The sequence below is a fragment of the Oncorhynchus mykiss genome, chromosome 32, assembly GCF_013265735.2.
Source record: "Oncorhynchus mykiss isolate Arlee chromosome 32, USDA_OmykA_1.1, whole genome shotgun sequence".
NCBI classification, from domain to species: Eukaryota; Metazoa; Chordata; class Actinopteri; order Salmoniformes; family Salmonidae; genus Oncorhynchus; species Oncorhynchus mykiss.
In genome coordinates this window covers 22,036,451-22,051,236 of record NC_050572.1, presented here as the reverse complement: position 1 = coordinate 22,051,236, position 14,786 = coordinate 22,036,451, and the positions used below count along the sequence as shown (strand labels likewise).

Sequence of the window (14,786 nt, the reverse complement as noted above, 5' to 3'; positions counted from 1 at the left end):
GATCATCCTGTAGTGTGGTTTTCCACTTTAATTTTGAGTGTGACTCCAAATCCAGACCTCCATGGGTTGATACATTTGATTTCCATTGATCATTTTTGTGTGATTTTGTTGTCAGCACATTCAACTATGTAAAGAAAAAAGTATTTAATAAGAACATTTCATTCATTCAGATCTAGGATGTGTTATTTTAGTGTTCCCTTTATTTTTTTGAGCAGTGTATATAAACTTTCTCGCTTTTGACCTAAGAATGAGTTAAGTCAATCCTAGGACCTCATACTTGTTAATGGTCAAATGAAACCAAATAGTAATCAGTAAAAAAACATCTAACTGTGGGGCTACATTGTTGACTCGATACCATAACTGAAAAGGAAAAAATGTTTAAAGCCTCAGAATGTTTAAATAATTATATTACCGTAGGCTTCTCTTGCTTTTCATTATCTGGTAAAACAATATTATATCAATAACACGCAAGCTGTTCCGCAAGGCTTGGTCTGTCGTGGCTCTGAACTGGGATGGTTTGAGGCCCTGCAGTGTTTCCAAGGCTAAGTTAGCTAAACATCAGACATGCTTACACTTAACATGTATCATTGAAGACTATAATAGGATTGTATCAAATCACTATTTGTTTAAAACCCCTATAACAGGACTGTCTTTGACTTGGTATAATTTGGGCTTCTTGATTTATTCTTGGACAGATTTCCTTCCCAGGAGTTTGGGAGGTAGCCTAGAGGTTAGAGAAATGGACCTACCACCAGAGGGTTGCTGGTTTGAATCTCGATTTACTGGTTTGAACTGTTGTGCTTGTGAGCAAGGCACTTATACCCTAAAACCACATGACAACATTTTATGTAAAAAAGGGCTTTGTAAATACATTTAAATTCAAATGGTGCATATGAACTAGCCAACTAGTGCACTAGTATGCCTCATTTAATCAGGGGTCACCAGCCTTTGACAATTTTGATTTGTTTTGGAATCGACAGGATCTTTTCAAGCAAGATGGAATCCAGCCGAACAAACATGGATCTTGGATACTCTCATCCAATCTTGTCTCATTCAATTGAACTTCCTTGTTGGCTGATATGGGAAGTTCAGCTTCTTGGATAACCCCATAATTGACATTTGGGTCCAAGACACCAACCCCTACGATCTTGTACTGAAATAAATAAAGAAAAAAACAAAATGTGAATACAAATACAGATGTTATAAACCATTTATTGTCTTGTCACCGCTCAATGTGTTGAAGGTATGTTAGAAGATGAACCTTGAGTAGACCAATGTACACCGTGCCCTCAGATTGTTGATGTAGGCCTACCGGCAGTCTCTTCAACAACGCTGGATATACTGTATCATTATACCATTTTAAACAGATATTACGATAGTTATTGGTCTCGGTTTATATTTTAAACAGCCTCGAGTGCATTACATTGCATTGACATGATTCCAACAATGAGAGCATTTGTTTGACAATGTATTATTACAAGGGGTTCAGTACACTACAGAACCCCTGTGAGTAGAAGGCATAGCTTATTTAGTCAAGCAGCGCCCCATAGTGGCTATCGTGAGAAATATGCGCACCTTTCACTTTCGGTTTTCTCGAAATGCACAGTGACGACCTTTGTTTTGAACGAACGACTACACTAGATAGATAGGTAAGTTTAGGTTCGAATTACACAATTTTTAGGAAAAGGAAAACACAAGACGTTCTGTAAAATGCTAAACTTGCGTCAGTATCTTTGCTATGTGTTTTCTTAGAGGAAAAACTGGTGGAAAACGAGTGTGAAACTTTGACAGGGATTAAAACAACATTGCCTAACAAATAACATTGATTGGGAAAACTTCTTCCCCTTAACTGACATATCCTTAAACAGTTAATCTAATGTAAGAATATATTGCGTTGAATGGAATATTTCGTACTGTTAAAATGCTTACTTTCAGTAAGATTCAGTTTTTCACCTTACATGGCCTTTATAGTCTCCATTACTTGCATGATGTGGTTTCAACTTCGGTCACGTTGCTCATCTCTTTCTCCAGTGTTGACAGAACTTCACAATGGATGGTATAGTCGTGGAGGTTCTTGGCGTCCCCAATATCCTTGCCTCTGATAGAATGGTTGACAAGCTCACTATACACTTCCTGCGACCACGGAACGGGGGAGGAGAGGTGCAGAGAGTGCTGTTTCCATCTGATAGCCCGGGACAGGCCTTTGTCATATTTGAGGAACCAGAAGGTAGGCGGTCTACTGTAACTGATGGCGGGGTAACTTACATATATTCAGTGGCTGAACTAGACATGAAGGGGATCAGGGACAAAAATGGATGCAATGAATATATGTCACAATATTAGTAGGTGTTAAAGTAGGCTACTCTTTCCCCCTGAATTTATTGATACATAAAACCACCACAAATACTTGATAATTTCTTTAACCTACCCTCTCTCTTTTGCAGTGGCTGCCCGTGTCTCGCGGTTGACCCATGTGTTGGAGGTGGACCAACAACAATTTTGTCTCAAAGTCAGAATAGTTGACAGGCCTGAGGTAGGGAAAAGCCCCCGTCCCTTGTATTACATATCATATTGTCATATTGTTCAAGTGTAATTAAATCCTAATGTTTATCTTGTTTTGTTTTATTTTTATGTGTATCACAGGTGGACATGCCAGTCAAGGCAACTCTGGATGTGAGAATGTTCCCCAATGACAGAGAGGTGCGGCGACTCCTAGACATCCATGGCTTTAAGGTGAACGAGCTTCAACATGGTCAGCTGCTTGTCCAGGGCTCCTTTCTGAAGCTCAGAGCAGTGAAGGCCCAACTGCAGCAGCTCCTACACCAAGACAACCAGCCCCAATACAACCCTTCCCCACCTAGCCTCAGTGGCCATGCCTCTGGGACCTACAAAGAATCCACCAGGATGCACCAGACCAATGGCACTGCAATGCATGCTGGGAACATGAGTCCTATGTATGCTGGGAGCAGGAGTCCTATTTCAGTCAATGGAGAGCAGTTTGCACATGTCCTGCAGTCTTCTTCCCCTACCAACTATTCACGGGACTCAGGGTCACCTTGTAGCCTCTCCAGCCCCCGGAGTGACAACCTATCTCCCAGTCTTCTGGCACCAGGGTATGGGGCCAATGTGACCCACAGGAGGAACCCATCTCCCAGCAGGTCTCGCAGTGTGGTCTCCTTCCTAATGGACGCAGATGTGCTCCGATATGCCCAGTGCGTCAGGAAAAAAGACATTGATACAATCCTTGTAAGCAACAACATTCAAATGAATGTGCAGCCTAGTGAATGTTCCGATATCAGTTCTGTTAGCCTCGAGGGGAAGAACCCAAATGCTGCTATGGAAAAGCTGCAAGACTATCTCACTACACTCAACACAACACTACGCACCCAAGAAATCCCACTGGGAACAATCGATCACAACGGGCAGGTTAGAATTAGTAAACGGATTCAGAAGTTTAATAGTGTTTATCCTACTGTCCTCGTCAATCAGGTCGGAGATATTCTCCGCCTTGTAGGGCCTTCCAGGGACAGTTATGACATGATGCAGATTCTCTTGGGAAAACCCCTAGAACTTCCACCAGCCGGGCGAACAGGGAGGGCACTGGACAGGGGCTCAAGGGACAGGAGAAGCAGTTCTCTATCGAGTCTGCCCAAAAGGAAGGATGCCCCCATCCCATGGGATCATGACACTGCCCCTGTGTCTGCTGCTGTACCAGATTACTCCCCCTCAAAGTACCAGGGTGACTCTGGGCATGAAAGGACTGTACAGAGGGCTGGAAGCCCAGTACCCTATACATCCACCCCCAGTCACAGGGGAAGAAGTCACTCTGATTCACAGGAGAAAGTAAAGGAGCAGAGAGTAACACAGAGGGACTTCTCGAGGCAAGAAAGGGTGGATGATGTGGTAGGGCCCTCTGCTGGAGCTCAGATGCCAGTGATGAAAAAGAAGTCATTACTTCCCAAAATTCCTACCAACAAAGCAGGTTGGAAGGATGTGCTATCAGGGAAAAAAAAGAAAAAGCCATAACAAGTCACTAGTTTACATTCTGACACCTATAATACAATTGGCTTTAACTGTGTATTTCTTGAATATCTTATATGTCATGATGTGGGGCATAAAATTGATTATGACAGATTCTAATATGTTCTTTCTTGTGGTCTGTTTTGAAACTACTATTGTTAATAAATGTGGTTGATTTTATTTATATTTATTGAGGGTTAAAGAGAATGACAAATGTATTATATTTGTAAATCTTTTTTTGTTGCTGTGATATTTGTTATTATTTTCATTGTGTTTGAGACTAAATCACTTTCGAAAGGTTTTGTATAAAATATGCAAATGAAAACGCAATTCGTTTCTGGAGTAGACTTTCAATGTAGCCTAATGATTAATCATAATCTATCTGTGTTGATTATTTGGAACAATTTGCCTATTCTGGGATGATCTCATTCAATCACTTGTGGAAACTGTCATGGAATGTGTTAATTTAAATTCTTCACATAGATTAAAATCAACATATTCTCTCTTTAGAATTGCCATTGACTCCACATTCCACTTAATTCTGTTACTATATCAGTCTGCCTCTATGCTTTTGCCTTAGTATCTGGTTGTGTGCTTCTTGTCAGACTGATTCTGTGTGTGTAACTTCTGGACTCAGAGTGTCATGTTGTGTGATGATGGAGTCAGAAGCAGATGAGAGAGGAAGTGCTCACTGACACAGCCATCCCCCCCTCTCTACACAGGATGTGAGGCGGCCCCACGCATTCGACATGACAGAACACAAGGCACACTGACAGAGGAAGTGCTGATCAGAGATAAGCAGGTTAGGAGGGGGTGAGTGGTAGTGCAGTCTATGGAATGATACTTATGAGGTAATGGGGCATGTTCTTAATATTATGAAAAAACATTAAGCACACCTTCCTTATATTGACTTGCAACTCCGCCTTTTTGCCCTCAGAACAGCTTCAATTCGTCATGGACTGCAAGGTGTCGAAAGCGTTCCACAGGGATGCTGGCCCATGTTGACTCCTGGAGTGTTGCAGTTCTTGACACACGTACACAGTCCATGTCTCAATTGTCTCAAGGCTTAAAAATCTTGAACCTGTCCCCCCCTTCATCTACACTGATTGAAGTGGTTTTAATACATGACGTCAATAAGGGATCATCATACTGTAGGGTTCACCTGGATTCACCTGGTCAGTCTAAGTCATAATGTTTTGTACACTCAAGACAATTCCGTTTTTTTCCCCCAATTACTGGCAAAAGAGCTAATCTGATTGTTAAAAAATACTGTTAGTGGAAAAATAGAATGAGGCTGCCTGTGTAAACGCAGCTTTAGAGAAGCAAAAACCACTCCTAGCCAATGAGTGCTCTGAGGTTTTATGTTGACGTCCATTGCCTCATCATACACTGTTTCCCAAACAACGTTGGTTCACACGTAGAAAAACAAATAGCTGAGTTCAAATGTAAGATGTTAGATGACCACCAACGACTAAGGCTGCGACTCAGAGGCTGACAGAAGTACACTGACTGAAATGTCTGAAAACAGATTTTGTTTGTTAACTACATTTTATTATTTGGCAATATTGACAAAGACTGAATCCCTCTTTGTCCTCTCATACACTGATGCCACCCCCACACAATGTATCACCATCCTTTTCCAGAGGTTGGTAGAAGACTGCTCTTCATACGTTCTGACTCATGTCTGGAGCCAGATTACCTGTCCTGCATTGGGAAATACCATACTGTTGAAACAGAGTGGAAATCTTGGTTGTCTACACAGGAATCGGTCAATCTCGCAAATTTTACAGAAATATTTTGCCTTCAATTATGATGTGGTTTAATGTCTGATAAGGATGAGCCTGATGTCTAGCTCATGACAAACCCCAGGGGGATGATGAATGCTGCTGTGGAGTCAGAAGCAGGAAATGCCCTGATCCTTCCCAGGAGATAAGGGAACGTTGTTCTCAAATTTACAGCAGATTTACAGGATTAACTGTACATGGTTGGCAGTGGAGAGAGCCTATGTGTCTCTGTTCTGTTTTTATTTTCTGTCAAATATGTGAAGTCTTAACAGAAAAAAGAGGCATGCAAAGGGAGGCTGAAAGACAGAGAGAAGGAAAGAGAGAGTGAGAGAGCTCGAAAGATGGAGATACACGCAAGTATGGCGGAAAGAGAGAAAGAGACAGTGAGAGGGAGAGCCTGAGAGAGCTTCTGCAATGGTTCACTCGCTGTGGTCTATCTCCCACGGAAACAAGGAGGTCTGGAGGCCTGTGGCAGGAAAAGGAGGATGCAGAAGTGCTGTATGTATTTAATGATAGCTCTTCTCTGTTCTGTTATGTACACTATATATACCCGCTACAAACACAACACACGCACACACACACTCACTCTCCCACTAGCCACAGACATCAATTAAACATCTATTCCATGTTGGTTCAATGTAATAATGTTGATTCAACCAGTGTGTGCCTTCAGCTCTCTCACACACACGCATGTACACACACACACACACACACGCATGTACACACACACACACACACACACACACACACACACACATACACATACACATACACACACACACACACACACACACACACACACACACACACACAGACACACAGACACACACAAACTCACATACACACACCACTGAGAGGATGACGTGCTGCAGCATGCCGACCACAGCCCTCAGTGACTTGACTAAGCAGCACACCATCCCAGAATCCACCACACCACAAAAGAACAGACTTACGCCACACCCACAGCACGCTACCGGGCCCCAGCAGCACTTGTCTGCCTGCCTTCACTTCTCTCTCTTGTCTCTTCAGTCCTCGTTCGTTCCTTCCTCTCTGTTTATCTGTCTGTCCGTCAGGATGGCGGAGCTGGAGGGTCTGGAGTTTGGGAAGTCTGATTTTGTCCTTCTGGATGAGGTGAACATGGAGCAGTTTATGGAGAATCTGAAGTTAAGGTAAGTCCTGATTGTAGAGTCTCCTCTGGTAGAAATGAGGTAGAGGGGAGGAGGAAGCAGCTGTCTGTAACACAGGGATGGAGATGAATCTGTCATGGGGACACCTACTGATGACTTTGTGGGCCCTCAAATCTTGTATATGTATCTGTTATCTCAAACTGTCTGTTTGTGTGCTTGTAGGGTTGTGATGTCACAGCTTGATATTTGAGGGCTCTGTTGTCAGAGAGTGTGTACTCATCAGCCTCACAACAATGGCAACTTTTCAGGGCCTCTCTTATAGGAGTGTTACAAACTCTTTGTTTGTACAAGAACCACTGTGAAGAAGTTGACTTGAAGAGAACGTGAGAGAGAGAGAGAGAGAGAGACAGGAAAAGGAGAAGGATGAGTCATTTCTGGTTTGACTTTCCCGCCCACCTTCAGTGGTTGCGATATGAACTTGTAATGTTCAGTTAGTTGCTATCACCATAGAAACGGTCACATAAATAGATGCATTGTAAGTCAAGAATACGTCATCAACCCATTGATCAAGACCTGAGTCTAAAGTCATTTTGTTTGACTTCACACTAACGGGAACTACTTTCCTGTAAAAGCCCACCCTTTCTGATTGGTTTTCTCCGTGACGTATTCTGTTGAGTTTGAGTGAATCAGGTGACCTTTTTTTCCTCTATTTTGGGTGTGGTGTGACTGACTGCATCTGCTGCTAAATTCACCCTTCTCAGCATCTCTCCATTCCAACACTTGTCAGACAGCACATCTCGCTTTTATCTCTCAAGTTTGGTAACGTCGTGACATGCCCTTCTCTTGAGACAGTATTGAGAAACCACATAGCACCACATCTTTAGAATCCAGTGGACGCCGAGGAGTTAGAGTAGAATATCACTCAAGAATTTACAGTGGCCAAAAATGTCAATTATTTATTTTATACAGCTCACAGATTCTTAGCAAATGGACACTAGTTTCATATCACTTTTCTCATCATAGTCCACAGGTGCGTTTGAGATGGCATCCTATTCCCTTTCCTATATAGTGGGTCAAAATTAGTGCACTATAGGGAATAAATAGGAAATAGGATCCTGTTTCACATGTAGCCCATGTGTTTTAGTCAGGCCTTTGCCCTAGAAGGTAAGCTAGGCAATGCATGCAACAAATTCTTATTCCCTGAAGCTCCCATTCATTTGATCATGCCCTGCCTGACCAGACTTGCCCCATGGCAATATCTGGAGAAACATTCAGGGCCACTTGATGTTAGATAGGAATTTATAAAATAAAGCTTTCCTGTAATATTGCCCATCAAGATACTATTAGGATCAGTCATTGTCACTTCCTGGTCTTAGTATATATCTAATATACACTGTAAATGACTGTCTGTTCCCATATTTGTATCACAGGTTGTGACATTTACAGTATTTTTGGTCTAGAAGCAAATAGAGTTGATTAATGACTTCATGCATATTGTATTTTTACACATAGAAACAGACAATTCTGTGTAATTTCAGCAGAATAGGTACCACAACAAGTCAAACCAATACCCAGGAAGATTAAACAAGGTGAAGGAAGTGACACCTCTTGTGGGTTGTCACTAATTATCACAGCCACAAAGTCATAATTATGGCTAAACTCCACCCATTAAACCTAACTCTAACTCTAACCTTAAACATAGTGCTGTTGAAACTGACTTTATGGCTGAGTTTTCTAGTGGAAACCCCTCTTGAGCCATAATTTGTACATACTTCCTGTTCTCACTTCCCACCTGTGTCACTTCCTGTCCTTTGGGGCGTGTTCCCTTGAGGGTGAGAGGTCTGACTTTAGGTGCAAAAATATGTTGTCGTTTTTATGTCAGGGTGTTTCTCTGTAAAATAGGTTATCTAATGTCTATGTAAACATCTCTCTCTCTGGTGTTGATGGGGTAGAGACTTAGATACTGACTGTTGAATGTGGTGTGGCTATTTGTAGGCTATATAAATAAGCATTGCTGTGACACAAATGATTCTGGTCCCCCTTGTTACAGTGTTATTATCACGATTTGGCTTTTTCATATCAAAATTATGTTTCTGTTGTGGACATTGATACTTGGACAGTTTTCAAGTCATTTCAAGTATACTCAAATGCTACATGAAGACATTACATAAAAATATAAAACCATACTTCAAAAAGCTACAATAAATTAAACTCTGTCTCTGTGTTTGTTTGTGTGCCTGGCAGGTTTGAGAAAGCCCGTATCTACACCTTCATAGGTGAAGTGGTGGTGTCAGTCAATCCCTACAAACAGATGGACATCTACGGGAAAGAGGCTATCGACGCGTACCGCGGCCGGGAGCTGTACGAGAACCCACCCCACCTGTATGCTGTGGCCGACGCTGCGTACAAGGCCATGAAGAGACGGGCCAAAGACACCTGCATCGTCATATCAGGTCTGTCTCAGACTCCAGTCTCCTACTCTTTCATTCATTCATTCATTCATTCCATCTCATGCTCCAACCATCGTCTTTTACCTAGTTTACCACAGTCCTGCTCAGCTTGTTTGACTCACACCTTGCTGGTTTCTGAGCAGGTCAGAAGGCATGGTGCATGAATACGTTTTTAACTGGCTATGTCCTGTTGCCTTCATATAAAATTGAGGACAGTTTTGTTGATTTATGTATGTAATATTTCTAAGGGCACTATCATGTGATGGAACATTCATGCCACAGAATTGCTTCCTGGCGTATACAGTAGCACCCTTTTATCAATAGTTTACTGAGGGAAGTAGAACTGAGCAGGGTCCCTAATCAATTCACAGTCTGTCCTGTTGCAGACCCCATCATGCCACTCTGTCTGTCTATGAGGTTTTCTCGTTTGAGCAAAAGTCTGTCCTCCGTCCTCTCTTCTCCATGACCCGGAAACCGATATGCGGTAGTATGGTTGAGGAGTGTGTCAATTCGACAAACGGAAGACAGTCCTCCTCTCCTCGATAGCCTCCTTTTGGTGAGGAAGCACAAGTGTACTGTATCCTGCGAGTCCTACACTTGTGAGTCCTTCGCGGAAGAGTTTTGAAATCTGCCACAACCCCTTTGAATCAGCTGTTGTTTTCTCGAAGGAGAAAAGAATGCACACATGCTTAAAAAACGATATGCTACTTATCCCTTTATCTATAAAATGTCTTGCACAACTAGCTACATTTGTTTTTATCACTTTATTAAAAAAAATGGGGATTCCACCCTGTAAACGTAATTTGCCTGATGACGTGCGATTGAAGAAGGGGAGTCTCATTTCATACCAGCGCATTTTCATCTTATTTCCCTCTCCTTGCCACCACTCCTCGATTACTTTTGATATTTTTTAAAAGGAGGCCAGAGAGGACGGAGGAGAGAGGACACAGCTAATCTAATTGAGAAAAGGCCAATGTCTGCAGTTTCTGAGTGTTCTCAGTTCCTCACTTCCTCCAGGATGCTTATTGGTCTTCACTGTTGCTGCAATGGTCTTTTCTTAGTTACACTAGCTCATAATGTCTTGTTTCCTCATCTGCAGTGTGTAGCAGGCTACTTTACGGTCATAGAAAGAGGAATAGAAACATGGTGATTGGTGACTGACAGTCAATAACTACTTTAAGAAAATTCATGCCATAAATACACTTCAGTTTACCATGCATACATCATAGAAGTACAAATATACTGTATGTCTACTAATATATCCAGTATCTGTGGGAAAATACACAAGTAATGTACATGTACTGCTATATGTGAGTTGCTTCTTTGTTATTAATGGTCTGTGTGTCCCAGGTGAGAGTGGAGCAGGAAAGACAGAGGCTAGCAAGTACATCATGCAGTACATTGCAGCTATTACCAACCCCAGCCAGAGAGCAGAGGTCGAGAGGTGAGTCAGTGTCAAATGTCAGGGGTCAGCAAGGTGTTGGGGGACAGGAGGCTCTCCTCTCCCAGTTAAATAACTACATCTTAGACTTGGTTACAGGTTTTGTTTCTGAAAGGAACTTCAGTATATTGCATTTAGTCTTATGCATCAGGCTTCCTCCCTAACCTCAGAAGTACAATAGCCCAGAGACAAGGTTATATTGTGTCAGTCTCAATGTCATAGACACAAATTCACAATTGAAGGGTGGAAAGGACTTCCAATTCACCTCTCTCTTTTTCTCTTCCTCTCCTCTCACTCTTTGGGCCACATTGTCACCTGATACTATCAATGATGACCACCCTCTCCTCTCTTACACAGTGTGAAGAACGTTCTGCTGAAGTCAAACTGTGTGCTGGAGGCCTTCGGTAACGCCAAGACCAACCGCAATGACAACTCCAGCCGCTTCGGCAAGTACATGGACATCAACTTCAACTTCAACGGGGACCCCACCGGCGGCCATATTAACAACTACCTGCTGGAGAAGGTAAGAGCAATATGATTAGATAGGATAGAGAGAGACATACAGTGATTGGCACTTGAAGTGAGGGGAAGGACTTAGCAGATAGGCGGGGAGATTTGATTGGATGGTTTGAACAGAAGTCGTATTTATAGGCCAAGTTTCCCAGACACAGATTAAGCCTTGTCCTGAACTACAAACGGAGATTGAACACGCTTTTTAGTGAAGGAATATATAATAGTGAGGGAATATACTTAATATGTGTCTGTGTCCATAGTCTTCTTTTGAAAAGTTATCCACTTTCTGGTTTTCATTTCGTGGTGGAACATATACAGTGGGGCAAAAACGTATTTAGTCAGCCACCAATTGTACAAGTTCTCCCAATTAAAAAGATGAGAGAGGCCTGTACTTTTCATCATAGGTACACTTCAACTATGACAGACAAAATGAGAAAAAAAATCCAGAAAATCACATTGTTGGATTTTTAATGAATTTATTTGCAAATTATGGTGGAAAATAAGTATTTGGTCAATAACAAAAGTTTATCTCAATACTTTGTTATATACCCTTTGTTAGCAATGACAGAGGTCAAACGTTTTCTGTAAGTCTTCACAAGGTTTTCACACACTGTTGCTGGTATTTTGGCCCATTCCTCCATGCAGATCTCCTCTAGAGCAGTGATGTTTTGGGGCTGTTGCTGGGCAACACAGACTTTCAACTCCCTCCAAAGATTTTCTATGGGGTTGAGATCTGGAGACTGGCTAGGCCACTCCAGGACCTTGAAATGCTTCTTACGAAGCCACTCCTTCGTTGCCCGGGCGGTGTGTTTGGGATCATTGTCATGCTGAAAGACCCAGCCACGTTTCATCTTCAATGCCCTTGCTGATGGAAGTAGATTTTCACTCAAAACCTCACGATACATGGCCCCATTCATTCTTTCCTTTACATGGATCAGTCGTCCTGGTCCCTTTGCAGAAAAACAGCCCCAAAGCATGATGTTTCCACCCCCATGCTTCACAGTAGGTACGGTGTTCTTTGGATGCAACTCAGCATTCTTTGTCCTCCAAACACGACGAGTTGAGTTTTTACCAAAAAGTTATATTTTGGTTTCATCTGACCATATGACATTCTCCCAATCTTCTTCTGGATCATCCAAATGCTCTCTAGCAAACTTCAGACGGGCCTGGACAGGCCTGGACAGGCTTAAGCAGGGGGACACGTCTGGCACTGCAGGATTTGAGACCCTGGCGGCGTAGTGTGTTACTGATGGTAGGCTTTGTTACTTTGGTCCCAGCTCTCTGCAGGTCATTCACTATGTTCCCCCGTGTGGTTCTGGGATTTTTGCTCACCGTTCTTGTGATCATTTTGACCCCACGGGGTGAGATCTTGCATGGAGTCCCAGATCGAGGGAGATTATCAGTGGTCTTGTATGTCTTCCATTTCCTAATAATTGCTCCCACAGTTGATTTCTTCAAACCAAGCTGCTTACCTATTGCAGATTCAGTCTACCCAGCCTGGTGCAGGTCTACAATTTTGTTTCTGGTGTCCTTTGACAGCTCTTTGGTCTTGGCCATAGTGGAGTTTGGAGTGTGACTGTTTGAGGTTGTGGACAGGTGTCTTTTATACTGATAACAAGTTCAAACAGGTGCCATTCATACAGGTAATGAGTGGAGGACAGAGGAGCCTCTTAAAGAAGAAGTTACAGGTCTGTGAGAGCCAAAAATCTTGCTTGTTTGTAGGTGACCAAATACTTATTTTCCACCATAATTTGCAAGTAAATTCATTAAAAATCCTACAATGTGATTTTCTGGATTTTTTTTCTCATTTTGTCTGTCATAGTTGAAGTGTACCTATGATGAAAATTACAGGCCTCTCTCATCTTTTTAAGTGGGAGAACTTGCACAATTGGTGGCTGACTAAATACTTTTTTGCCCCACTGTATGTTTGATAAAGGTGGTGAAGCAGAGAGAGGTGAGAGAGTGGGTCCGTGAATAGAAATGCCTGTGAATTACACCCTGTTCTGTTCTGGTTCTGTTGAATGATAATGAAGGGCTCGTCTGGGGGCATGATGAGATAGGTTGCTGTTTTTAATATTTTCTATGAGCCAGCCTATCACACCATCTGACACAGTGGGGCTGTGTGAACGACGGTGTCATCCATACTCACTGCTCAGATGCAACCTTACTAACTGTGGATCAGTGAACTGTCTGAACCCTGTTCTCCCGTCTTGTTTTGGGAGTTCTGTGGTTGGTTAAACTTGCTGCGTGTATGTGTTTGTGTGTGTATGTGTGTGTATTCATGGACTTTTCTCTGTTCTCACAAAGTCAAGGGTTGTTCAGCAGCAGGGAGGAGAGAGGAACTTTCACTCCTTCTATCAGGTAAATATTGATCTTTACTGGTCAAACGTATGCACGCATGACTGTAAGACACTTTGGATAAAAGAGTCTGCTAAATGGCATATATTGTTAAAATAAAGTCATAAGTATGATTAATAATGGCTTAATGCTGTTTGGATCAGGACATGTTTGGCTGGATCAGGAAAGGAGCACGTGGAAAAGGCTATTTTCATTCGTTCTATTACAGATTCATCATTTGTTATGAATGTTTCCACATTTCCCCAATTCAACTTCTGTACTGTACTGTACTGTGTGTGTGTGTGTGTGTGTGTGTGTGTGTGTGTGTGTGTGTGTGTGTGTGTGTGTGTGTGTGTGTGTGTGTGTGTGTGTATGTGTGTGTGTGTGTGTGTGTGTGTGTGTGTATTTCCACAGTTACTGCGTGGAGGTTCAGAGGAAATGCTGGGGTCACTTCACCTCCAGAATGACCCTGTCAACTATGTGTACACCAGAGAAGGAGCTGCCTCCACTGTGAGTTCTCCTTCACTATTCTACAGTAGTTCCACAACCTTACCATGACATTGGTTGCTGGACAAAACGCATAGACACTCAACACTAATTTGTGAATACAGTGTTTCCACCTGTCTCTAAGAAAGGAAAGCAATGTAAAGTAAAGTAGCATAACGTTACGTAACCTAGGGTAAAGTAACGTAAAGTAGAATAACATTAAATAGCCTAGGGTAATGTAAAGTAACGTAAAGTAAAGTCGAATAATGTTAAATAACCTAGGGTAAAGTAACGTAAAGTAGAATAACATTAAATAGCCTAGGGTAATGTAAAGTAACGTAAAGTAAAGTAGAATAACATTAAATAACCTAACGTAAAGTAAAGTAAAGTAGAATAATGTTAAATAACCTAGGGTAAAGTAACGTAAAGTAGAATAACATTAAATAGCCTAGGGTAATGTAAAGTAATGTAAAGTAAAGTAGAATAATGTTAAATAACCTAGCGTAAAGTAACGTAAAGTAGAATAACATTAAATAGCCTAGGGTAATGTAAAGTAACGTAAAGTAAAGTAGAATAATGTTAAATAACCTAGGGTAAAGTAAAGTTATGTAAAGTAAAGTAGAATAAC

The 14,786-nt window shown here is 42.0% G+C and overlaps 2 protein-coding genes and 1 long non-coding RNA gene across 4 annotated transcripts in view; 2 read left to right on the top strand and 1 right to left on the bottom strand.

Annotated features, from left to right (window-relative positions):
* Nucleotides 1-875: 875 nt before the first annotated feature.
* On the bottom strand, nt 876-2,083 carry LOC118946490. Its single transcript, XR_005041343.1, has 2 exons — nt 1,930-2,083; nt 876-1,153 (listed from the first exon to the last, which is right to left on the bottom strand). It is a non-coding gene; the product is annotated as an uncharacterized LOC118946490 (long non-coding RNA).
* On the top strand, nt 1,552-5,031 carry si:dkey-154b15.1 (N-myc-interactor). 2 transcript variants are annotated; one of them, XM_021560107.2, is made up of 4 exons: nt 1,552-1,649; nt 2,032-2,227; nt 2,445-2,533; nt 2,644-4,527. In XM_021560107.2, exons 2-4 carry the CDS (start codon nt 2,050-2,052, stop codon nt 4,024-4,026), a joined length of 1,650 nt encoding a protein of 549 aa, XP_021415782.2. In that variant the 5' UTR covers nt 1,552-1,649; nt 2,032-2,049; the 3' UTR covers nt 4,027-4,527. The 2 variants fall into 2 exon arrangements, with proteins under 2 accessions (XP_021415782.2, XP_021415783.2); XM_021560108.2 differs by lacking the exon at nt 1,552-1,649 and adding an exon at nt 4,743-5,031 and having other exon boundaries at nt 2,018-2,227; nt 2,644-2,733.
* A 1,555-nt stretch (nt 5,032-6,586) lies between these two features.
* myo1g (myosin IG) overlaps nt 6,587-14,786 on the top strand; it is a 65,511-nt gene continuing 57,311 nt past the window's right edge. Inside the window, exons 1-6 of the mRNA XM_036971333.1 lie at nt 6,587-6,973; nt 9,176-9,384; nt 10,732-10,825; nt 11,180-11,345; nt 13,643-13,696; nt 14,087-14,182. Of these exons, the coding sequence (XP_036827228.1) occupies nt 6,663-6,973; nt 9,176-9,384; nt 10,732-10,825; nt 11,180-11,345; nt 13,643-13,696; nt 14,087-14,182 (930 nt within the window). The 5' untranslated portion in view covers nt 6,587-6,662. The remainder of the gene's footprint in view (nt 6,974-9,175; nt 9,385-10,731; nt 10,826-11,179; nt 11,346-13,642; nt 13,697-14,086; nt 14,183-14,786) is intronic.

What these genes read in the sequence shown, in the direction of transcription:
- si:dkey-154b15.1 (XM_021560107.2), top strand. Translation starts at nt 2,050, where the DNA reads ATGGATGGTATAGTCGTGGAGGTTCTTGGCGTCCCCAATATCCTTGCC. An exon ending in CATATTTGAGGAACCAGAAG is followed by an intron (nt 2,228 to 2,444) that starts GTAGGCGGTCTA and finishes TCTCTTTTGCAG; the next exon opens with TGGCTGCCCGTGTCTCGCGG. An exon ending in GAATAGTTGACAGGCCTGAG is followed by an intron (nt 2,534 to 2,643) that starts GTAGGGAAAAGC and finishes TGTGTATCACAG; the next exon opens with GTGGACATGCCAGTCAAGGC.